The sequence below is a fragment of the Haliaeetus leucocephalus genome, unplaced genomic scaffold (assembly GCF_000737465.1).
Source record: "Haliaeetus leucocephalus isolate CR32 unplaced genomic scaffold, Haliaeetus_leucocephalus-4.0 Scaffold120, whole genome shotgun sequence".
Lineage (NCBI taxonomy): Eukaryota > Metazoa > Chordata > Aves > Accipitriformes > Accipitridae > Haliaeetus > Haliaeetus leucocephalus.
Window position 1 is genome coordinate 1,001,976 of NW_010972556.1, and position 25,175 is coordinate 1,027,150.

At 40.6% G+C, this 25,175-nt stretch overlaps 2 protein-coding genes across 13 annotated transcripts in view; one reads left to right on the forward strand and one right to left on the reverse strand.

Moving 5' to 3' along the window:
- Positions 1–4,884, forward strand: part of HMGCS1 (3-hydroxy-3-methylglutaryl-CoA synthase 1 (soluble)) — a 9,636-nt gene extending 4,752 nt beyond the window's left edge. For 2 of the 3 annotated variants that reach the window (XM_010585780.1, XM_010585782.1), the window contains exons 7-10: positions 519–625; positions 974–1,099; positions 1,369–1,532; positions 1,923–3,716. In XM_010585780.1, the coding sequence (XP_010584082.1) occupies positions 519–625; positions 974–1,099; positions 1,369–1,532; positions 1,923–2,015 (490 nt within the window). In that variant the 3' untranslated portion in view covers positions 2,016–3,716. Of the gene's footprint in view, positions 1–518; positions 626–973; positions 1,100–1,368; positions 1,533–1,922; positions 3,717–3,772 lie in introns of those variants that run through there. The other variant, XM_010585781.1, reaches the window with a different exon arrangement.
- Positions 4,879–25,175, reverse strand: part of NIM1K (NIM1 serine/threonine protein kinase) — a 30,275-nt gene continuing 9,978 nt past the window's right edge. For 4 of the 10 annotated variants that reach the window (XM_010585775.1, XM_010585772.1, XM_010585770.1 and 1 more), the window contains 4 exons: positions 22,466–22,530; positions 13,573–14,752; positions 8,238–8,521; positions 4,879–6,181 (listed from right to left, as the gene is read on the reverse strand). In XM_010585775.1, the coding sequence (XP_010584077.1) occupies positions 5,432–6,181; positions 8,238–8,521; positions 13,573–13,864 (1,326 nt within the window). In that variant the 5' untranslated portion in view covers positions 13,865–14,752; positions 22,466–22,530 and the 3' untranslated portion in view covers positions 4,879–5,431. Of the gene's footprint in view, positions 6,182–8,237; positions 8,522–13,572; positions 14,753–14,909; positions 18,975–22,465; positions 22,531–22,645; positions 22,767–25,175 lie in introns of those variants that run through there. The other 6 variants (XM_010585774.1, XM_010585771.1, XM_010585776.1 and 3 more) reach the window with 6 other exon arrangements.

Genomic DNA, 25,175 nt, shown 5'->3' on the forward strand with positions numbered 1-25,175 from the left:
AAAAAAAAAACCCAAAACCAATCCCACTGCAGTGGAAAAGAGAATCAGAATGCCTTCTCTGTTTCACTGTAATAAGCAAAGCCACATTAAATTAGTACGTACTTAATTTTTTTTTTTTTTTTTTTTTGCAATGACAGACTTTTACAAAATCATGTTAAGTTTAAATGAAATCATTCCTCTTGGATCCTTTTGTCTTTATTCTGACTTTGCCTTCCAATATGTGGTTGTTCATTTTAGGCTTTAGGTCACTTAAGAATGAAAACTGGCTCCCTTCTAGATAATCATATTCTGGGCATTTCTTTGCTCTGTTTTGCTTAGGCAGCTTTGGAACTCACCACCTAACAGCAGTGTTTGAAACTGTGTTTTTAAAAGTCATTTATGCACATAGCATGCTAAATGTGTGTTGTAGTCAAAATAATCTGCTGGCTGCTTTTTCTAAGCTAGCTGCACTTTATAGTTTTTTAAAATTGGCACCTTGGCTTAATTCTCACTTTAAACAACTGTTGCTTGATTTGCAGGTACTCCCCAGAGCAGCTCGCAGGACAGAGAATCAGTGTGTTCTCATATGGCTCTGGTTTTGCTGCTACGCTGTATTCCATCAGAGTTACCCAGGATGCCACTCCTGGTGAGTGAAAGGAAGAGATGTTAATTTTAACTCCCTTGCACAGCTCACCTCTGCGTGCCTTGTTACCCTACCCAACAGCATAAGTAAACCTGGAGAGCCGTGGTGAATGACAGAAATGCTAAACTGAAGATGTTCCAGCTCCAGGGAATGTTAAAGTGTCTCCTTGGGCAAATAAATAATACTCTTCAAACTCTGTTAACATTTTGATTGAGTTATTGGGAATATTTTTAAATGACTAAAAATTTAGCTTCTGTAATGCAAAATATGTTGAATGAGCTTGAAATGTTAACATGTCAGCATGCAGTTCTCAGCACTGGTGCTACCTTACGTGATGGTTTTATATTGTAGGTTCTGCACTGGACAAAATAACTGCCAGCCTTTCTGATCTCAAAACAAGACTTGACTCAAGAAAATGTATTGCTCCTGATGTCTTTGCTGAAAACATGAAGATTAGACAGGAAACACATCATTTGGGTAAGAAGTTCATATATATAAATCATTCCTAGTCTTACAGCAAAATGCTCATCACTTAATTCACCTGACTTCAAATGAATAGGGTCTAGAAGGAAGGAAATATCTGACCTTTTCTACTTCTGAATAGCTTGTGTTCATTGGCCCAGTGAGGCTGAAACGAAAGCGCAGACTTGTTTTTTCTGTCTTACTACATCCAAACTGCAAAGACCTGCATTGCATGAAACTCTTACCAGGAACCAACTAACAGTGTGTTACTGGCTTTTTTACAGCCAACTATATTCCGCAGTGTTCGGTAGAAGATCTGTTCGAGGGAACATGGTACCTTGTGCGTGTGGATGAGAAACACAGGAGAACTTACGCCCGGCGCCCACTGATGGGCGATGGACCTCTGGAGGCAGGAGTCGAAGTTGTCCACCCAGGCGTTGTTCATGAGGTGAACACTCAGTTTTAAAGTTTAATATAAATAGTGGAACGGTTTATGTGTTTGTCTTAGCATGTGCATGTATGTTAAAAAAGAAGGTGATTTAACAAATTATATTAAATACTTTGTTAACATATGTAACATACAAGCCAGAAGCAAAAAATTGAACATGGGGTTTTAAAAAGTACATTTCATCATGACAAGAATGAAGCTGCTCAAGAATGAAACAAGAACTGGCTCTTTTCACATAATCAGTTTGCATGAAGCATGACTGATATGATTGACTTAAGACCCAGCTGTCCAGTGTAGCATGAATGCTGTTTGAGAGTTGGACTAGCCATGAAGTATGAATGTCTGTGAACTAGAAAACTGTATTTAATGGTTTTTTTCCCTTCTTCTTAGCACATCCCAAGCCCTGCTAAGAAAGTGCCAAGAATCCCTGCAACAACAGAGTCTGAAGGCGTTACTGTTGCCATTTCCAATGGGGAGCATTAAGATACCTCTGTGAGGTGGGGAATGAAACAAGGTGTGAGGGTAGGGTGAGAGAGAGAGAGAGAAAAAGGATTGCAGTAGTGCTGAAGCTTCAGTGTACAATAGTACTTTACTGAAGCATGGAAAAACTGTTTAAGCTCCTTGAAAAGATTTGTCATAATACAGTGTGCTGATATTTATAGAATTTTTCAGAACACTAAAATCATTAATATACTGGAGATGGAGGGACTTGCCAGGGCCTATGTGGATTCCTTAACATGTCTGAATTTTTTTAATTGCTGAGCAGTAGCTGTAGTCTATTACAAGGTCTTTGTACATAGAAAAAAAAAGAATCTTCTGCTTGCTCTTTCCATGTAAAATGACTTGAAACCTGTACTGTTAACTTCTACTTGTACTCAAGTCTGTGGCAAAATAGTCCAAGCTTTTAACGTTAGGGTTCTCAGTGCCTTCACAATAAGCAATCTTCTGAATACTGCACTTCTTCTCTTTCCCTTTATCACCTTCTCTTTCTTCTCCCAGTCTACTTCCCATCACCCCATTGCTTTGGGAAAGGTATAGAACCAAGTAATGTTCATTGCTGGAATAGAATCTCTCTCCCCTGTCAAAATGACTGTATCAAGAATGGCTAGACTGACAGGTGCTTTTCTTCCAAGAAACTCTGTGACCCACTGTGTTAGTTACTATGTAATTCCTCCTAACATCCATATTATGTGTTTTATACCTGCATTATAAATCACAGCAGCCTGGGAAGAAAGAGGAAAAAGAAGGGAGGTAGTAGGTTTTTTTCTTCTAAAGAAGTGGATTCATTGATTTGGCTCCTTTTAGGATTGTTTAGTAGAAGTATCTAAGGAAGGCAGCAGAATTTTCAAATAAATTTGTAGATGTTATGGAGCTGTCTTAATTGGCAAATGAAGGAAGAGAGGAGGATCACTTTGTCTGGAGCTCTGGCCTCTCACTAATCTTTTATATAATACATTTCTGAAAGACTATTTCTAACTTTGAATTTGGCTTTGTACTTTGAAGTCCTTCTCACTATTGGTAATATTGTAGGAGTGGGGTCTTTTCTTTCTTTTTTTTTCTTTCCCAACATGCAAGCTTAAAAGCTAACCATTTTGCAAGTGGTAGATATACAATGCTAATGGGGAGTCCATTCTGGTAGATTTTTAAAGCCCAGATTGGAAATGAACTATGACATGAGCCTTGTAAGCTTGTAATATATACTTAAGTTGAGCTAATGTACAGAATGAAGTTTTCTTGAATTTATTTCTTTGCTGATTCTACAAAGCTACATTATCTAATATAAAGTAGCAAAAAATGATGTCTGTTAAATTACATTTTTTTTGTGTGTGTAATGAAGTGTTTGTACTATCTGTCACTCACTAGGATTTGATAATTTGCTGTATTTGTACAGTCAAGCCTTGGTAAAATAGTTGTTTATTATAAATTGATGAATACTAATCTGTTTGTTCTGCTGAAAATGATGGAGCAATGATGCATGATGATAGTGTTTGCAAGTATTTTGGTTTAGGTTGCCCTCGTGAAACTTGTCTTGACACCAGAAAAACAAATTGCCATTGAACAAAGTCCATTGCTGGCAGTGGACAAGCCACAAAGTGAGCTACTGGCACAAAGTTAACCACAGGGACCTCACGGTCTGTGGGGCTGATCCTTTATTAAAATAAAGTTTGAGATATTTGAAACCTGTTGGAGTAGTGCTGACTTGTTGGGTTTTCAGGATGCTTTTTTTTTTTCTTTAACAGGAAAGAAAGAGGAAACTGGCCCTGTGAAAACCCAAAGTTGTGGGTTCACAAGCTGTGTGGACCTTCTGGATCTTTCTTCTTAATATCATTCCATTACGAAAATGGAAAGAAAGGGTTGCTTAGGCTGGTGCAAAACTGTTATTTCAGGGCTTTGTTTTAAGATAACTTAAATGCTTTCATACAGAGACTCTCCATAGTGGAGCAATTCATTCCCCACTTATGGAATACAATTAATCTTTATTACTGTCTTAGGAAAGATGGTATTGTTTTATCACCCTCAGAAAAACTGTGAAGGGGGATTCGTTCTTGCTTTGTGCTTACCTGAGCCTCACTGAGTCCAGATTCCTATGGGTGGCTTTTCAGAGTCATTCTGTTGCTCATTTGCATTAATTACTCCTTTTAGAGTCAGCTGATCATCTCATCAGTCCCCATAATAGATAAAGCACCCTACCCTTAAATTTGAAAGCACTAGCTGTACCTCTCTAAACCTGTTATTAGTTTACTTGCCTTAACTAAAATCATACAGGCTCTACCTCTTAGCTTAGGCATGTCAGCTATGCCTGTTCAGAGGACAGCTACTGCACTTTTCCACCATTTGCATTGGAGCTGATGGTGTTGAAGATTGAAGTATAAAATAAGCAATTAAAGCTGAAAATCTGAGTATCTACATCTTGGTGATGCTCAGAACAATTGGAGTTGTCAGGCTATCCAACTTTCAACTTGCAGTGGTCAAGAGTGTCAAAATTGGCTTTGTGCCAGCCTTTGTTGCCAAAGTAGTATGGCAGGAGTTAGTACAAGCCTGTAATGCTCAATATATATAAGTAGATTTTGTTACTGGTTGTGTTCATGATACTTAGTGCTAAAGCAAGAATTTAAAACTACATGAGTTTTGGAGTACAGTTAAATCCTTCTTTAGTGCAACTGGAGTCCAGGCAGTTCTAGACCATCAGAATGGTGTGAGTAATGGGAGGTGTCGGAGTTTAGTAGGTGGTGGCCCAACCAGTTATGCGCTAGGAATTGCAACCACACATGCACAGTTAAAGCAGCATATCCTAATTTGCTTTTCTGAACTGTGACAAATTAGGAATTGTGGTCAACAACAGCATTGCTGTTTCTTTAAATTAAAAAAAAAAAACAGGCTCTGATACACATTTTATTATGTTTAAATTTTCTGAAGAAGTCTTAAAGAAGAATTTGCAGTTCTTTAGATTATGTTCTGGTTTCTGCTTAAGTTTAGGTTTCTGCTTAAATTTAGTTCTCTGCATAAACTGTCCTGGTTTGCAGTGGTAAAGCTGAGTCAAGCTGAGGTACAACTTTTCAAGAAGTTAGCTGTTAAGTGCCTGTACTGAGAATCTCCCAAGTGTGTTAAATGCAATACTATTTGACCTTTACTAAAGGATCACCTCCACTAATGATCCCTTACCTGTTTCACTTACTGGGGTTCTTGCACTGGCTACACCATGTCTCTTTCTCTGGAGCAAGGAACAAACAAATGCATGAGACCTCTATTTGAGCACTTTGCGGTGACTTGAGAAATGCAAAGGAGAGATGAGGCATTTTTGGTTTATTCAAAAATTACAAAAAATGTAACACCAGAACTTGTGGAAAGTGAATAAAACCCTTTGTTAAATGTGCCAAGTATAAAGCCTGCAGTGCAGTTTATAAAATAGAACACAGCTTGGATGTGTGCTTCATCCCGCTGTAAGAACAGATTCCTCTCCTCAAGTCTTGTTCTTTGGGGTCTGGGTGGGACATGATAGGAACACATTCAAGTGCCCTTTTCTTCTGTACCTTGTGCAAAACAATTCTGTAGACCCCTGTTATTGAGCTGCGCGCATCTCTTCCCCGGTTATTTTGAATGTGCTCTTCTGTGATTCCCAGCTCTTCCAGAATATTTTTCACTTCAATTTCTTCCTCTTTGAGTGTACTGATGTCTGATAAATACTTTGGATCCAGTTTAAACGGCTGTAAAGGTTTGGGGTACTGTATTCCTTGCATCCATTCACTGTTCATAATAAGTTTGACAGAGTATCGTTCTGTTGGTACTGGCTGAAGGACTCCTTTTATCAGTTTCTGGCAAGTTTCTGAGAGGCAGGGAGGCAAACTGTATGTCCCCTCAAGAATGCACTTTTTCAGTTTGGCCACTGTATCTGCCCGAAATGGCATGATGCCTGTCGTCATAAAGTATAACAGGATTCCCAGTGCCCAGATGTCTACGTAAATGCCAACATAGTTTTCATCTCGGAAGAGTTCGGGGGCAGCATAGGGAGGAGAGCCACAGAAAGTATTTAAAGTTTCATCTCTTTTACTTATTGTGCTGAATCCAAAGTCTCCCACCTTAACACAGGTGTTACTGGTGTAGAAGACATTTTCTGCTTTCAAGTCCCGGTGAATGATATTATTCTCATGCTGTAGAATAAGAGGTAAATTTGGTGTTAGCTTGTTCACAGAGAAGTTCTCAAGTGACTAGCTCTTACCATAGATTAAATACCACACAAGAGTCAGGGAGTTACTTGGACAAAGTCAGAACTAAGTATTGCAATGTAACTGAAAAGTTAAATTATGTAAACAAATTTAACTTAATTCTCTACTGATACAAAAGCAATGGAGCCGGTGGAGAAGATTGGAAGGATGCTGTTTTTTTTTTTAAGAATAGCAGTCTCAACTTGTTAAGTAATATCAGCTATTTTAATGAAGCAGATCTGTGATGGCATTGTGGCTAATCCTTCAAGACTAGATATCTTCACGTGCAAAATCTGTCTTTTTCAGGGCTCAGAACGCTTGCTTTTGCAGTTACTACATTTCTGTAATGATGTAAGTAACACATAACTTCTTTTTAATGAATTCCATTTTTGTGTATATTTTAAGCTTGTGGACTTAAGAAGCAAAAGCACTTAGTTCACCAAGTAAACATAATTACAGATAAAGTAAGAAAGTTGCTAAAATTCTGTTGCGTGATGTGATGTCCTATGAGGAACTGGTGGTGGCAGGAGAAAAGGACCACAGACTTGTGCCTTGTGGTATTTCATGTTGTTGCAGGACACCAAGTTCAGTGGTGTCTTCTAGTTTTAGAAATCTAAAATAAATACATATGCTGTAACTTGTAATTTTTTTCCCTTGGAAATGGCAGTAGTAGCCAAGGACTCAAACAGAATTTGCTCTGCTTAGTGGCGATACACCTGTCCTGATTAGGTAAGGGTTTAGCTTCATCTTTGAAATAACTGGGAGGAATGGATGTGTTCGAGCACTCTCTGCCCTGCCCTTTGAAGTAACAAGGTGTGTGTGTATCCGGAGGCAATAAGGAAGCCCTTGGGTATCCTAAGATTTTTAAACTGTCATCAGTAACAGGCAGGTATCTTCAGTCCTCGTTGTGGACTGGTAGCACTGAGATGGGATTTAAGTAGCCTGGATTTGATGGCTTAGCAAAAGTAAAATGTTTTGCAGAACTGTGTGTGTACAACTGAAGAGGCTGGCCAGCTTGGTAGTCTGGGTTTAATGCTGAGAACTAGATGCTATCTTGAAATGTAAAGTTCCAGTAGCTGCAGAGTACCTGTCCTGTGGAAAAGGTGTTGAAGCTAATCCATCGCTTACAGGACATATGATCATTGTGTCAAAATATATAAAAAATGCATACTGTTTATATATGTCATGAGCAGATTGCAATGCAGTTTGTAGATGTCTGACCCGGGAACATTCTTGCTTTGGCTTTGCCTGAGGCCCTTACGTGGCAGGAGAATATGAGCCACTGGAGGGCACCCTGAGCCAGCTTTAACAAATACTACTTTTACTTCTCAAATTTGCAGAACGGATTTTCCGTGTTCTTATGCTGTTGTTTGAAGTAGCTGTAGTTACTATGCAAAGTTCAGAGGAGATGGTACTGAAGTAGTTAATTGCTCCTTTTCTGCCTTTATAAGATGCTTTGGGCTCTGTTGCAATACTGAAGACTAGGCAAGGGGAAGTGAATTGCTGGCTGTTAACTTCACAGATGTGTGCCAAAGCGAGAACCAAGAATTAACTGTCTTAAGTACCAGTCTCCCACATTCATTAATAAGCAAGCTGGATGTTTGCAACACCTAATAGGCCTCTTCCGCTAGAAGAAAGTGTTCCAGAGAAGAGTGACTGATCCCATGTTTTGAAATAGCTGAAGGGAAGAAATGAAGCTTTGTTAGCTGGTGTCTACGGCAACTTAAAGCAGACAGGGGAATGCTGTTGGTGTTCACCACAGGTGAACCCAGTGTTCAGTCCCCTCCCAATAGCTGTCAACAGAGAGGCACTAACTTGAGGTGGATGTGAAAGCTCTCTCAGATACCTTTAAGACAGCACTTCTCTAGCTGTTTTGCTCCTCAGAAATGTGGGCCTGAAATCTTGGTAACAGTAAACCTACTAGTTGAAAACCAAAAGATACATCCACAAAATCTGCTAGATTAATGTGGGGCAACATGCCTGTGGAAGAAGAGCAACTTACCATGTGCTTCACAGCAGACACAATCTGGGAGAAGATTATTTTACACTCTGTTTCTAGCAACTTCCCTTCTGTACTGATTTTAGTGAAGAGCTCCCCACCTCCTGCATACTCCATCACCAGGTGCAGTTTTGAGAGTGTCTCCACCACTTCATACAATCTGATGATATTTGGGTGGTGCAGTTTTTCCATGCTGGATATCTCACGAGATAGCAAACGTTGAGTCTTCCGGTCTAGCTTTGTCTTGTCCAAAATCTTAATTGCAACTTTCTCTGAAAAGAAAAATGCTTTTCCATGTTGTTAATGCAGTAGGCACAAATGGTAATACTACTTATTTACAACAGTCCTTGGTTACAGAATTGCAATAAAATTTCACCTCTGATCAGTGTAAAGCTAAGCTGCAGAGGCCTACTAAACCTTGCAATCTTTCATGCACACCCATGCCACTTTCCGTCTACAGCATCCTGCTCACTGCTGACATGGCTGAAGGCTGGCAGAGTATAGCAAGGGCTAATCAAATCATCTGCTGTCTTAGTGTGCTCCACTGCTGTCAGGCTAATACATATCTGATGGCCACAGTTACATCATCTGCTGTTCGGTGTCTAATGCTGGTGAGGAAAGTCTGTGCTTTCTCTTCCATTGCCAGCTCAGCACTCTTCTCAGCTAGGCCTGAGCCTGGTACTTGCAAACTGATGAAGGTGTCAAATTTAGGTGCTTTGTTTCATAGCAGACAGACAAACTTGGGGGTAATTTAGGGGCTCTGGCTATAACCCTGCAAGTTTATAACGGAGAGGTGTTTTTTAGTTGGTGCGACTTAAGAACTTTTACCTACTTCTTATCCCATACCCCCACAAATTCTCAGTTAACAAAATCAAGTGTTGTAGAGGTTTATCTTTCTCAGGATAGCTGTGCCAGTTTTTTCAACACGTTCATGTATGAGTAGTTCTTGGTACTGTACAGAATACAGGGAAAGTACATTTTTATGTCTGTATGCCACAGTGGGCCATGACACACAGATTTTATTCAGAGGAAGGGAAAAAAACGAGTGAAGTAGAGTAAGTTGCCGGGATCCTGTAAGACAGCAAATCTAGTCCTAGTAATGCAAAGCTGCTGTTAAGTCCTGCATGTTTTTGTAGCATATCTACAGTGAAGCCAAGGGCCACAAACCACAGATACACAGCTGCAGCTGCACGACATCACCAGGATAGCTTGGAGCAGTATGAATAGGTCAATCACAATTGCCCTTATGTTCCTGTATTAATTGGTATGTTATGGCTTTTGTCTTCACTCTGTTGAATACAGCTGGTATTTGAGGCATTAGTCTGGTTAAAATAGGTTTACAGTGGCTTTGTATAACTTGTCAGAGCAGCAAAATCAAACTGGACCATGGCAGTAAAAACAACTGTTTATTCCTGGGAAGAAGGTTCTTCTCCCCAAGAATATCTTAGTCAAGCATTCACAGATTTCTTAACAATTAATTGCTTTTATCAAATCTTTCAGAAAAAAAGCTTCACCTTGGTTTCTAGTACATGGGAGTAAATAATAAAAAAAAAAGGATTGTTTACTTGTTGCTTTAAGAGAAGAGTAAGAAGGCTATTACATTTGTACATGTGTTCTGGTATAAAAGCATTCAAAATGTTTTTACTTAATATTATAAAGTTATTTAACTCAAGTTCAGTATTCCAACGTACCTAAAGGAAGTGTTAAGGATACATATGCATACATCTGTACAGATCAAGAGACTCCATGTTTGGTATATTTACCTTTCTTAGTAACATACATGCATAAATTGATCTCACTACTGAAGGGCAGCAGATACTCCAAGCAAATGCGATTGATTCTTGTAAAAGGTGCTGAATTATCCCTTGATGTGCCTGTTTTCAGAAGGAGTCCGTGCTGAATATAGGGCAGTCTTCCCCACACTGCTTCTCTCTGACCTGTTCCGTGCGTTCTAGAGAGGCCTGTAGGAAAGCGGGTGCCTAGTCCTGTGTGGCGCTGATGGTGGTGTGGTGAATGAGGAGGAAATGCAGCTACTGAACGGTAACAGCACACTGATCCTGGCAGAGCTCTGACTGCTGACCTAGGGGTGAAAGACTAAAACCCTCGTCACGTTGGCAGGATATTGATCCCCTAAACCAAGAGGAAAGAGCATCAGCTCACAGGAGGTAACATTTGCAGAACTAAATGGTTAGATACTACAGGGATAACAATTCTTACAATCTTTAACTATGTAATTGCATTGTTACATCTTGATTTAGAAAAGCTGGGGGCATTTAGGCTTTAAAAAAAATAATATTCTAGGTTAAATTCCTTCCCTTCCCTTTTGCTGGAATTTATTATTCCTCCTGGTCAGTTTTCCTGCAGTTTTTTAAAAAAAAAAAAAAAAAAGGTTTAGAGCTGAAGGGCCTGATCCTGTTTCCACACCGCCATGAATCAGAGCTGAGCTCCTTTAAATCTGTATCATTGCAGTTGCATATGCATGATATACAAAGAAAACCAGCCTACCTGAAGTGTAAAAAAACTGACACCCTCCCTTTCTTTTTTAAATTCGTTCCTTCTGCTTCCAAAAAAAGCTTGGTTTACAAATCCTGCATTACCCTTGCATGGCAGCAGTGCTGAACAGGAGGGCACGTTTAGCAGGCAGCTTATCTACCAAAATACTGAGTAGCAAGAGATTTTGATTGACTATATGCAGTGTATGCTGAGGTTTGAAAAGAGCTAGCTGAAATCTTAATAAAAGAAGTTAGGAAAAGGTTGAGAAATCATTTCAGGAAGAAGCGGTCTATGCTATGAAGGCAAAAGGAAACAAAATACAAACAGAACCAAGTTAAAATTGCTTTTAAAAAAGCAAACTAGGTGCTGGGATGTTCCTGCCTTTGCAATTCATGGTTTATAGCTGGTAAAAAGCCAGTCTATTTTGGATGCTTTTAATTGCATCTATTCAGCTGTACACTCAGACTACATTTGTCAGCTGGAAGGTATGTAAAATAAAGGTTACACAGAGCTCAGGAACCTAACAGTCATTAGAAAGAAACTCCACAGGTCTCTGGAGAAAATCTCTGCCAAAATTCAGGTTAATGAAGTGGGCAATGCTCCTGAATAACCTAGTACACATCATAGCATGAAAGATTTTCCTGCATCCTCTAAGCAACCAAGGCAGCTGTTGTGAGAGAAACAAGGTTTTTCATCCAGTATCGTCCTGCAGTTTTTCCCTCTCTCCCTCTAGAAAACTTTTTTCATGTATCCTGCTGCAACAGATCACAAGGGCTACAGAACAGCACACATGTAATTGTTACAAAAGCTCATCTTAGTAAAGAACAAAATTGTCTCCTTTTTTAATATAGGGTGACATGTAAGGCGAAAGGAAATACTTAGACTTTAACTCTATGACAATAACTGGAGAGCTGAACAGCCCCCTACCACATATACCTCCCCCTGCCACAGGGACGCAAACAGCATTAATAATGAAGCCTTTGTATTTACATAATCAGCAAAAAAAAGACTTTTATTCAGTAGTACTGTGCAGGAACATCACTTCATTACCAACACAACGATGTGCATCTACTGGAAAAAAACAGAATCTTCTTTATAGGTGGTGGTGGTGGTGTGTGTGCACATGTTTGCGTGTTCCTATCCTCCTATCCACATACTGTATTTTATGAGGACAGGTAAAGTCACAGGCAGAGATGAGTTAAAAGATGTTTATCCTTCATCCTCCCTTCCTCATGATATTTGCAAACTTAGTATCGAGAAATGAACTCCTTGCCCAGTGAACTTTTTAACCAAAAATCTGCTACTCAAAAGCAAAAGAAAATTTGAGAAACATCTGGTGAAAAGGAACATTTTCAAGAAAAAGAACTATGGTTTTGGTATTTAGTTTGTCCAAGCTTACTCTATTCACTGAAGTTCAAAATTTTTCAATCAGTTCTATTCAAATGCTAAAGCAACTCGTCTCCTAAGTATGTTCAACAGGTAAAAGGTTCATCCACATCAAATTTATAACTTCCTTTCATTAGCATTCCTCCTGTTCTCAGTACAGGAGCAGCATTTCCTCCAACAGTAAGCACAAGACTGCTTTTTCTGGAAGAAAAAAAAAAAACAGAAAAGAAGCAATAACTTGCTGTGGGCCAAGTACAACAGAGATACTTTTCTGAAACAAGCAAAACCAAAAAATCCACACCCAGTTAAAGCAGCCCTTAGGCATAGGCAGGCTTAAATTTGGAAAAAATAAATACCATCAGTTTCCCACTTTGATTCCCAGTGCAACAACTGCTGCACATATAAATGTGAGCTTTCACACCTCTGCAGTCTGGGCTGAAAGAGGTGGTTAGAGAAAATAACAACAGTTAACATGGCATGAAGGCTTTGGGGTGTATCTCATTCTCTCACCTATAAGATGATGGAGGGAAGGAGAGTCAATGAAATTGGAAAGGAAAGACTATGAGAAAAAAACAAGACAGCAGTGTACTAAGATGTGGGGAAAACTAGTCATCACTGAGGGAAAACAAGCACAGTTTCTAGTATTGTCAGTCAGACAGAAGAAGAAACAGGACAGAAAAACACAAGTTCTTAGTTATACCTACAACTGAAGTGTTTGCTGCGGCTTCCTAGCCTTTCTAGTTCTTCCTAGAAGCACCATATAGGGTGCTTTTCTGTACTTAAAAAAAGAAAAATAATTGACAGTTCAACACAAACCCTGGTTTGGCTGTACCAGAGCTCATTTGCCTGCACCTGCTCAGCCCACACCTCTAGCCCTGTCCCAGCTTTTTACAGTAATGAACTACCTGCAAATGAGTCAGTAAAGCAGGCATAAAATTTATCACCAAAATTACTGTGACCAAATAAAAGCTTTGTCCATACTAGTAAAATCTGTGATGAAACAAAGGAAGCCTTGCTAACTGTCTGTGGGCAGGAGCATGCCTAGCCAGGCTGCCCTGGGGGCTCACCACCTATGGCCCTGCAGTCCATGAGCTGGGGCAGGCAAGAGGGCAGACGGACAGCATGATTTGTAGGAGGGGAGGCACAACACCATGCTTCAAAGTGTGTAGTGTTTGAGCCATAGGATGAGATGTGTTAATTCCAGGAAGTGCAGAGATGAACTTTCCTTGTAATAGCCACCATCTAAAGAAAATGTTCTGGTTTCTTTCAAGCCTAATCCAAACTTAAGCATTTATCTGTGGCCCTGCCTGTAGATTCACTCAACAACAACAAAAAAGACACAGACAAACTATATGTATATTTAAAATTCACACAGCATCTTTCTTCCCAAATAGGGCCATTGGTATACATACAGGACCAGGGTGCTCAGCACACAGGTGACCCACACAGCAGTGCCTACCTTTGGTTAGGGAATGAATTCCAAGCTTCACTTGTGAGAAATTCCCACTTCCTATTTCTCCTCTGACTCGATAGAAGCCAATTCTCTTTCCCAGGGTTAATTCTTTCACCACTTTTTCATTCTGGGACATATCCTGCATTAGTTTCTCAAATGGGGTCAGCCTGTGCTGCCTGCCCTCTTCATCTCCTCCACAGCACTCTGGGTGCCCATCGTCTTCTCCGCTGTCCTCACGATGCCACCTGGAATAGCGGTGTTTTCCAAGACTTCCTCCATTCACATATCCTGTTGTCATAGTTTATAGGGTAATTACTTCCCCATTTAACAAGATGTCCCGATAAGGAGTTTAAATGAAATAGTTCTGTATGGATATGCAATCCTGCACATAATGGACACAGTGACAAACTTAGCAAAAAAAGCAGCTTACTGAAAGTCCAAGGATTAGTTTGGAAATTACTTCAAAAGCAAATCTGGCGTATCTACATATTGCAGTTCTGTTCAAAAATCAGAGATAAAACTGGAAGCTGTTTACATCCATCTCTCGCTAACAGATTTAGTATGTCAGGATCTTCATCTACAAGGTAAAAGAGGCTTTGCAATTAAAACTGTAAACTTTGTGGAAGAAAGCGCTGAGTTGCTCACTGTCTATACAGTACATTTGACACATGCAAAACATTTGACACGAATTTTCAGGCTTTAGCTTGCTGCTTTGAAAACTAACTTGATAAAGGTCAAACAAATAGCTGATTAACTACTCTGAATAAATCCGGATGCTTCCAGTTCATTTTGAATAGCTGACTTTTAAGAGCGTAGTTCTCCTTCATTCTGGTACCAGTCCAAGAGCTGAACGTAGGGTTTCCCTTTGATTCATTTTTCAGCCTGTATGCTTGTGACTCTGCCTTGTAAATGGCAATGTGCCTTGAAGCCTTGCTGTAAAAAGTTTGTTGCTCCTCTGTTTCCTCCTCATGGCAGCTTTAACAAAGCAACTGATCCTGGAAGATGACAGGAAAAGCATAATCTGTGCACCAGGCAAAAGGAACACTGCGCCTCAGTATCTCTGCAGTCACATGGCAGGACAATACAGGATTAAGTAACTGCAATGTCACGTTAACCCTCCTTTATTTAGATGAGCTTTCTTTAACGCCTTGAGCCTTCTCAAAATTTTGCCAGACGCATGGTGTTCCTAAGCAGACAGATGAAGAAAGTCATTAAAACCTTTATGTAACAGCCATACGCTTCACTAAATGACAGCACACCACATACCATTTCACCAGTTTAACTCTTCTTTGTAGGGCAGCACAGACGAAGTCCTTATTCTAAATACGCAAGCAATCACCTACCTTTAAAGCAGTACACCATTTTTTTCTTCTTGTCTTGTTTAACCTTGAAAAACAGAGGAGTTGATCAGCAACTGCTAATCATGCAGACGCATGCCTGAGGGTGGGTGAGCTGGGCATGAAAGCTCGGAGATAGCGCAGGCGGTGGCAATGCTCACCTCCCCTGCTCTCAGCCTGCAGCAACACCCGACTGATGAACATGGGAGACACCTCACTGCTGTTGTGTACGGATTCACCAGACAGAGGGGGAGAGAATTAGACCAGTAACTCAATGCCTGGAGCTTAGGGAAGGTAGACAGTCACCTAAGGTGCCACACTAGAAGAGAGCATGTGACGCTGCCAGGTGGAGCTGCCCTCTAAACCCCAATCTCCTGCGTGAGCAAGAGGAGGAGAGGCCAAAGGCACCACATAAGGGCAAAGAAAAGGCAGCCGGTGGCGGTTTCATTAAATGGGAACTGGAGTGGCACAGAAGCACTCGGCTGCTTCTAGAGAGGCCAAGGTGACAGACCCAGCCTCTGGGAAGCTGCTCCTTGCCCTGAGACATGTATGAGTGATTTTGCAAGTTGCTTCACCTCTCCGTCCTGCAGCCATGTCACTGACAGCTCTGCCCCAGGAGAGGCAGAGCCTGGCTTCTCACCCCAAGGGTACAGGAGGGCCCGTCACTTCTCCCTGTCACTTCTCTGAGCCAGGGATGCTTCTTACTGTGCATGCTGCAAACTTACGGCTGACACAGTTTATAACTGGAATGGAGGGAGAATGTATTCATTCCATGATGCCTTTGAACTCTTGTTACTCTTTTTGTTCTGCTCCTGTTTGAAGAAAAGGGCTGTTTTCATGGTTGACAGAAGAAGTGTAAAATAATAATAAATAATCATATGTTATTCTCTGGATCTAAATAGAGTCAAAACCCTGACAAATACTGTACGTGTGCAACAACTATTGGCCAAATCCTGAAATTGGCAGTAGAGGAGAGACCGAGTGGCACCTGAACAAAGTCTTCAGTATTGTCCCATCAAACCAGCCCCACCTAGCACCAAATGTTCCCTCTAACTTTATTATTTGATACCAAGGAAGAAAAATCTATGTGGAAGGACAACCCCTCCCCAAGCAACCCAAAACCCCAGCTAAACCCAAACCTTACATTCTCTGTTTGTTCTCCTTCTCCATTTGGGCAAAGGACGATTTCTTGCAGGAAATTCAGGATTGCCTGAATTCTGGCCCGTAGTTGTTTTCTGTTTTAACCTGTCATCTGCAAGAACAATATTGACCCTTTTTTTTAACCATAGCTTTGAATGTTCAGTTATGGCAAGAAAATACCAACAGCCTAGTATATTCCTATGTTTAGAAGACCTATCTTTTATAAAAGGTGAGAGCCCAGCAGAACAGTCCACAAGACCTGTACCACAGACCAAACATGACACAAAAGTTCTCCTGTGCAGCCACATGCAACGTTCACAGACACAAGGAAAGTAATAGCTTCACTTTTCTACTTTTGCTCAAGTAATACGGGTTTAGTGCATTGCTGTTGTGGCCAAAGGAAATCAATGTTTGTTCAAGGTTTGCCCTGAGAACATTTTTTTGATGTGAGTAAGAAGCACTCTGTTTTATTTCTGTGAATGCCAGAAAACAGTGACTATATAAAATACACAGCCCAGAGATTTGTATGAGTTATTAAAAAAAAAAAAACATTCCAAACACACAATATAGCACAATTACAGGCTGAATGCAGACCTGTATGTTCCCAACTCAGGTAGGAGGAAATATGAACAGTGCACTGACTGTGAAGAGCCTCCAGAAACAACTACTTGTGCTCTCTGCCCAGGCCCACATGCCACCCATTTCAGTACATCCCAGAATTACTGTTAGTTAGCATAGCATTCAGTTTGCCAGTTATTGTTTGATGAAAAGCAGACACGATCAACATCATTCTTAACCTTATAGATATCCTTGCCTAAAACACAACATTGTTTTTCCGCACGCAGAATATCAACATATGCAGCAGGCCTGGCTAAGGCAAGGTAAAACAACACTACACACTTCTGTAACCATGCAACTACAACCACATGAGTGCTGTACCAGAGTTGCTTAGGACAGTGAAAAGGGGGCCAGGCCCTGTACAACAGACTATACATAAGCTCTATTTGATTTTTCAGTTAAATGAAAGCTTATCTGTTTAATACAAGATATATGCCACAATATTGTAAGAGAATGACTGTAACATGCATTGTAGTGAGTTACAGCACTCACTCCTTCCATCACCTCATTTACCATATTTTAGGTTGTGATAAGGCACAATGGTGCCAGCATGTAAGTGACTACCTATGGGTCACACTGTAAGAGCAGATCTTCTGGTGGTCTGACACATCACCTAGAGAGCGGTCACCTTCACCTCTTCCATGGACCTCCCAGTGCTGCCACGCAACGTGCAGACACAGGGTAACCCCCGTCACTTGTGGCAAGCTGTGCCAGCACATCAACGAGAGCCAAGTCAAAGCAATCTGCTGTCCTCTATGCACATCTTAGACAGACCACAAATGCAAGACTGCGTACAAGATGACAAAGTGAAACAGGAGGCTAACAAAAATACAATATTAAAGATCATGGACTCTATTATTTTTCCTGCTGCACATTACTTGGTGAAACAGAACACAAACACCTTCAACGGCTTCTGTGCAAAACTTCACTTGATGGCCACAGCACCAAGAGCAGAAGCAGGAGGAGGTAACAAATGGTTGTATTGTACTGACTTCTTCACCACAACAAAAGGCCTGTTCTACATGCTGACGCCAAACCAAGAAAATAAGAAATCCTGGCATAAAAAGGAAAAAAAAGCCAACCAAAAAAACCCCACCCTGGAACACACTAACCCTAGCCCACAACTTAGTCTACAAGTGTAACTAACAGGAGAAGACAATGGAATTTGCAACCTATTTAGAAGTTTAATAAGCCTGAGCCCTGCATAGTGAAGCAGAATACAGGTGGATGCTTGATCAAGTGTGCCCCCCAGCCTCATCAGAAAGACTGAAAACCTCATCTTTTGGGTTGATCACACATCCATTCTGGTATGGACCCCTAAAGACAAACACACATATTTTCCTGTTGTAACCTGAGCTCACACTCAAGGATTTTACCTGACCCACCCTCTCCCAGAGCTGCTGACCGGAGACAGGCAGAAGCATGGAGAGCACCACTCAGCACAGGTCACCGTGGCAGAAGATTATAGCTCCAAGCAAGCTCCACAGTCATTTAGTCCAACTTCCTTCTTGCCAAGAGCAGAGAGAAGAAATAGAGGAAAAACCCACAGGTGTGCCCTAATCCGTGACCCACCCCTAAAAGATCTCACCATGATCTCAAATAGGCAGTCACTGGCTGTGTCCAAGGAGCACTACAACCTGACCCAGACAGGGCCACCTAGCCGGTGGACCACCAGGCTGGGCCTGCACAAGTACACTCATCTGCCAGGCAATACCTGTACCAGCACCTGCATGAGAGCAGCAGCTCAGAGGAGTCCCGCAGAGCTACCGACAGGCAGTTCATGTGATGCTGGTATCGGGGTGCAGCACAGACTCACCTTTCCACCTCTCTGAGTGTTATCTGCTGACAGGCTCGAATAAGCTCTGGGACACGAGCATCAAGGAAGACAGGCTGCACAGAGCCCTCAGTGTTGAGATGCAACCCCCTAGTCCCAGCTGAGCTGACGCCAACACAGGTTGGGTACAGCCCAGCTGGTGGGGTCTTAACATCAAATCCACAGTCTGCAGAGTGTATGGGCTATATGGAAAAGAAAACAAACGCACAACAATCAACATAACATGAACTATACTAAGCTAATACATCAAGACCTGTGAAGTAGAAACTAAAACATGGGGAAAAAAAATCCCTTTCATCCTTTTGCAGCATTGCATGATCAAAACACTTAGAGAAAGAATTAATTAGTCTTTGAATTGCACTGAAACTTACATTAAAAGCAAAGGCAAAAAAAGAATTTATTAGTATAACCCATTGATTTCCCAGGTCTTTGAAATACATGGGAGGGGTTAATTTGAAGTCTGACTGTATTTTGAAATAAAATTTACCCTGTCAAAGCTTTAACCTGGCCAGTCCCTTTTATTTCTTTCCCTGAGGTATAATGCAAATTGGTCAATTTGCCATGGAATTGTTCTTCCAAGGTAAAACCAGCTTCCATTAAACATGTATTCTGAGGCAAAAGAGATGCAACAAAGTCTTTATTAGCCTTTTAAATAACAGGACAAAATTTACATCTAATTCAATTACTTCACTAAAAATTAATTTGACTCATAGACTTTCAGTGAAAATAAAATATCTGTAAAAAGCAAGCTATAGTACAAGAAGTAAGAAGTAGGCAATGCTTTGATTCCCACTGAAATCATGGAGGATATCAGTCTTTACTTATTTCAAGACAATGAGTGTATATTTAGGCAGATATGCATTGCTAAGCAGATGGCCTGCAATAAAAATCACCTTGCCGTTACTTGCAGGAAAGAGAAACCTAAAAAGTGTTTCCATACAAAGGACAACAGAAAATGGTCTGGCTTATATTGTCTATCCATGGGCCCTAGCAAATACAAATAACTGGTTACCTCTTACAAGGTAATCAAGTTTAGCTGCATCAACATATATGCACTGCTCAAAAGTACTGAGTACTAAAAAGTTAAGTATTCATAAGGTAAATTTTAAATGGATCTGGGCAGAAGATAAGTAGTTGCTATTATTTTCCAGGGAGGTATCTGGAAAGATACAAATCCTGCACTGCACTTTGAAATGTACTTTATACTGCCTGACATTTCCAGTTTTTCTGAGACACTCAAGATTTATCCTGAATCAGCATTAACAACCTACTGCATTACAGTAATTATATTACTGAGCCTGACTGAAAGAGGGCATAGATGTAGACATACAATACCCATGTAAAAGTGGCAGGAGCCATGGAGAAACAGAGCAATGCCATAAAGACTGTCTGCTTGGTTTTACGAATGCTGAAGAACTATCCTCTGAAAGTGTCATTGCAACTGCTCTGTCCTTGCCAATTTTAAATGTCCCAAAGTGACTGCAGTACTGAGAACTTTCAGAACATTTAGAGAAAAAAATCTAGAGAGAAAGACACATATTTGTACTTTTTATCTAATTGACAATTAGATTGGAGGTCTCTAGAACCCATCAGAAAATAACATTGAAATGCAAAATGGTCCCAGCCATATTTCTCTAGCGATATATGAGCATGCCACCTTCTCAAACCAACGTGGTCCTCTCACCATGCAGACCACCCGCTCCTCAAACCGGCTCCTGCCTCTGCACCTGTATTCGGATACCACACACTGAGAAACCTCTGCACCAGGCAGTGCCCTGCTGCCAGGTCTGCCATCTGTACGTCCTGTCCGACCTTTGCAGGCACAGAGCCATACAGGGGAATAAGCACAAGCTCGCCAGAATCGCTCAAGCTTCAGCTAACCTCTGGAAACTGCTTAATGCATAGTAAGTCTTCAAGGCTTGGCAAGAAGCTTAGGAGGAAGCAATCTGATCTTATTTGACATCCTACAGGTCATAAGTTACTGTCCTGGTTTCGGTTGGAATAAAGTTAATTTTCTTCTTAGTAGCTGGTATACCGCTGTGTTTTGGATTTAGGATGAGAATAACGTTGATAACACACTGATGTTTCAGTTGTTGCTAAGCAGTGTTTATACTAAGTCAAGGACTTTTCAGCTTTTCATACTGCCCTGCCAGTGGAGGCTGGGGGTGCACAAGAAACTGGGAGGGGACACAGCAAGGACAGCTGACCCAAATGATGCGAAGGGGTATTCCATGACATATGATGTCATGCCCAAGTTGGCTGGGGGGCACCGTGGCACATGCATTGGCTGGGCATTATTCAGTGGGTGGTAAGCAATTGTGTTGTGCACCACTTGCTTTGTATATTATTATTATTATTATTATTATTATTATTATTATTATTATTATTATTATTATTATTTCCCCTTCCTTTTCTGTCCTATTAAATTGTTTTTATCTCAACCCACGAGTTTTACTCTTTTTTTATGATTCTCTTCCCCATCCCACTGCAGGGTCAGGAGCGAGCCAGCAGCTGTGTGGTGCTTAGCTGCCAGCTGGGGTTAAACCACGACAGGTACTAATCTCTGCATATCAAAGAAATGTTGCCCATTAAAAACTTCCCTTCCACTGGAGTGAGAGCAGATGTGAAATTAGGATGGGTATTTCTGAAACTGAGATCTAAAGAAACAGTACAATTGCAGCAAGCAACATTCAAGACAGCCTACTGCAAATGGTACTGTTCTCTCAGATTCAGCTGCTGTGGCACACATTAAGGATCCTAAGTGAGGGATATTAACCCAAACAAGATGGAGCACAACTCTAGATTTTACTCTTCTTTTGCAACCTTGGCCTCAGTATTGCAGCTAAATGCTTTGACATGCATCCTAGTAAAATAAGCCTCTTTTTTTCTCTTAAACTTGCCTGGTTTGGGAGCCCTGAAAAGTTCATAATATTGTCTCTCAAACCAAATATCCAAATACAGTAGAGTTTGCCGAGGAGCCTGTACCCCAACACATTTAGGCAACTGCCCTGTCCTGCTGCAAGGATCAGCAGGGAAGCCAGGGTTTGAGGGTAGGCACAGACCAGGACTCCTCTTGGCCAGGAAAGTGCGGAAGAAGAACACCTTGGAGGTCCGAGCAATACAGAGCTCGCTACTGACTCACTGGAAGTCAGGGTCATGCTAAAAAGTTGCTACATCCCAAATCCCTAAAACCATCCTACTTTTCATATCATATCACATTTGGACAGCAAAAGCTTTCCTGACTTCAATGAATATTAATGCTAATAAATTTGGCTAGTATTTAATTTCATTAGTTAATCTTATTGAGATTTGTTGAGTATCTGTCCTGGAACAGAGACTATGATTATTTTTGTCAAACTGAAGACTTGCATAAACTACATTCCATTAGAAAGAACAGTGCAAACCTGAGTATCCAGCAGCATTAGGAAACCAGTCAGTGTTCTTTCCATTTAATTTTTCTAATTAAATCCGCTGGAAAAGGAACTGTTGTTCCAAAGATTTTTGGAGCTGCTAACTATATATCATGTGGCAGCATTTGAACCGCCATACAAAAGATCATAAAATTCACCACACAGAAGACCACAAAACATCTCAAAAGCTAAGACAGATGATACTTGTTAACATTTTAACAAAATAATACATTCAATGCTCAAGTTTGGGGACCAGATTTTGACAAACTTGCAAAAATGGAAATTAAGTCCAACTGTATGTTACTACACAGATACGAATTACATTCCATGGTTTCAGGAAGCGTAGGTTCACTAATGAAGCAAAAAGCCAAGGTACACAAAAGTATGGCATAAACCAATTTCAGAACATCTTTAAACCATAATCTTCGCTGCAAACACCCACTCCCCCTGATGCAGACAGTTATGTGGCATCTGTACTTTCAGAACCACCATTCACATCACACGATCCAAAATCTCAAGTTTATGCAAAAGTCTATAGGTAAGATACTCCAGTTCCTCACCTTTCCTCAATTTCCTCCTTGAAGAAATCTTCCAGAGAATTTCAGATTCGAATCCAGAAACGCATCTGAGAACAGAGACATGCAGAAGAGTTTATAAGCTATTCCTATTAGACTGAAGTTCTGAAATAGTAAACTATTTTTAAATAGATGACAATAAAATGCTTCTAGAATTTCACTCACTGACTATTCTATCCTGGATTTGTTTAACGCTCCACCCCTTTCTAGCAGCCTTCTATCAACACAAGAAAAAGCTTAGTGCAGCAGAACTGAATGAAAGGAGAAAAACTCTGTGGTTTCATTTTACTCTGTAAAGCGGGAAAAAAACAACAGGAAAACAATCAGTGGAACTAGCTCATAATTAATGTTTTAAAAAAAAAGAAAGAAAAGAGAAAGAAAATGTAGAGAGTCAAAATACAAAAGTTTGTACTACTTTAATGGTGATAATTGAGCACAACAGATTTTTCTCCATTTATCATTACAACTAAACTAGAAAATCTGTTGGGTGGGGTTTTTGTCAAGACACTTAAGAATGAAACTGCTGTTTGAGTGGTATGCACATAAAATTATATGCTTGCAGGAAAACATACTGAGAAAAAAAAGCTGCCTTTAAAACCATAATGATACTTCTGTGTAATACTAAAAGCAACAGTGTCAGTTGCAGTTCAAATGACTGCACGTTTAAAAGTATAAAGTTATAAGACCTGCTAAGGTTTCTAGGATAGTTTTTGCGAATAGAGGAAAATGGGAACAACAGATACAGAAGAACAGCCTGTTCAGATTTTCCAAACTGAGCAGGATAACACCATGAGGCCAGCAAGACAAAATGAGACGAGAAATGCTTAATGTTGTCCTGAAATCTGGACGAAGTGCAGCTGGCAGTCCAGAAGGTCACATTCTCTTAGGACAAACTCCGTGGCTTTGTCAGGTGCTGGACAGGACGGCAGCCTGCGCACGGCCAGAGCCTCTGGCAGTAAAAGGCCAAGCTCCCACCTGATGCATACATCACCCCTGAGCTCAAAGGCATGACGGCAACTCTTTTCCTGAGAAGGGCACCCTCCCACCATCTTGATTATTAAAACGTGCATGGTGACGAAGTGTAAACTCAAGACCAAAACCTGTTATTCTTCACAGCAGTTTACAAATGACATTACGTCGTTTTAGGACTACAGATCAATAGCAGAAAACAGGTCTGGAAATGAAGACACGCAAAGAGTTGCAGTATTGGGAGTAACACCTATATTTACAGCTAAGAAGGGACTCTGACTTGTTCAATCTCCTATACCCTCAGTCTAGAAACCATGTCCCATTAAGAGTCTGAAACCTCTCAGGAAGCAGACTCACGATCCGCTCCTAAAGAGGTGTATTGGAAGCAATTCTCCAGCAAGCAGCTCAGAGTAGGCATGACACTGTCTTTAATTTTGCCTGACGACGTACCACATGTGAACAGGTCAATGCTGCCTTGGGCTAGAACTGCCTGCTTTGCTGGCACTAAGCTTTTCAGCCTCTAATGTAAAGATTAACAGCTTCTTCTGGCTTCTCCAAAGCTTGGTCTCTGACTGAACCTTCATCAACAATATTTACTCTCCTGTCTCTCCACGGCAGCAGCATTGCTCAGTGCCACAGCACTAGGTGAGAGAGAAAAAGAAAGAAAATTCATGTCTCTTGCATCCTCTCCATAAAATTAGCACTTAAACCCAGCTAATCACACCACTTAATCTGGTGACAACATGCAGAGCTCAACAGGACTGGAAAGAGATTATTCTCATAACCTCTAAATCATAGGACTGGCATGAATGAACAGTTTCTCATCTCTGTTTACTGGAAGAAAGAACTTCATCCATTTTTCTGTCTCATTTTTAAAGCTGGGAGTACCACTTACCACTCAAAGGCAAAGATACAGTCATTTACCACAGTGATCATGGTAGTACTCAACATAAAAAACAGAGAATGTTATTCTGAAAGCCTGCTCCCATCTCAAGGCCTATATCCTGCACCCCCTGCACTCTCCTTATAGAACTCCAGAATTTTTCATAGACATGATACAGAATTGCACATATACACCATTTGAGGGCATTGTTAAATCAAATGCAAAGCAAAAAGACAACCTCTCCTTCCATGCTGTGCTGTCTTCTTCTTCATGAAAATAAAATTAGATGTGCACATAGACTAACTTTTTGTTCACTCTAGCCAATGCCACAGTTCCTGCTTACTAGCCCTGGTGATGATACTCCTGATATTCCTTTAAGGTATTTTTCATATTTTTCCATTATAACAAACAAATGCACAAAATTACTGCTTGTATGTACAGTTCACTTTGAAGATGTAAACAGGTTAAGTCAACAGCCTTAGTGAGTTGTTAGTGTATGCCTAAGACACACACACAGATGACTACAACGTTTCATAAGCTGTGGGAATTGAACTTTAAAGATTGCTGGAGGAACCAGGCTGCTAGTCTGATGGCTGAGATGCAAACGATGGAGTCTCATTTCTGATGAATACAGAATCTGTTCACCTTTTCTATTTTATTTTCAACATGGAATTTCTCATCATGTAAAGGAGTCTTGGCAATACATTTGCTAATTCTGAACTTCTTGTTTTACAACACTAAATTTAAGACAGAATTCTGAGCTTTCTTTGAAAAGTTCTATAATACCATTGAAGCAGATTAAAGACATTTATACTGGGACTTCTAATATGATCTGATGAAGGT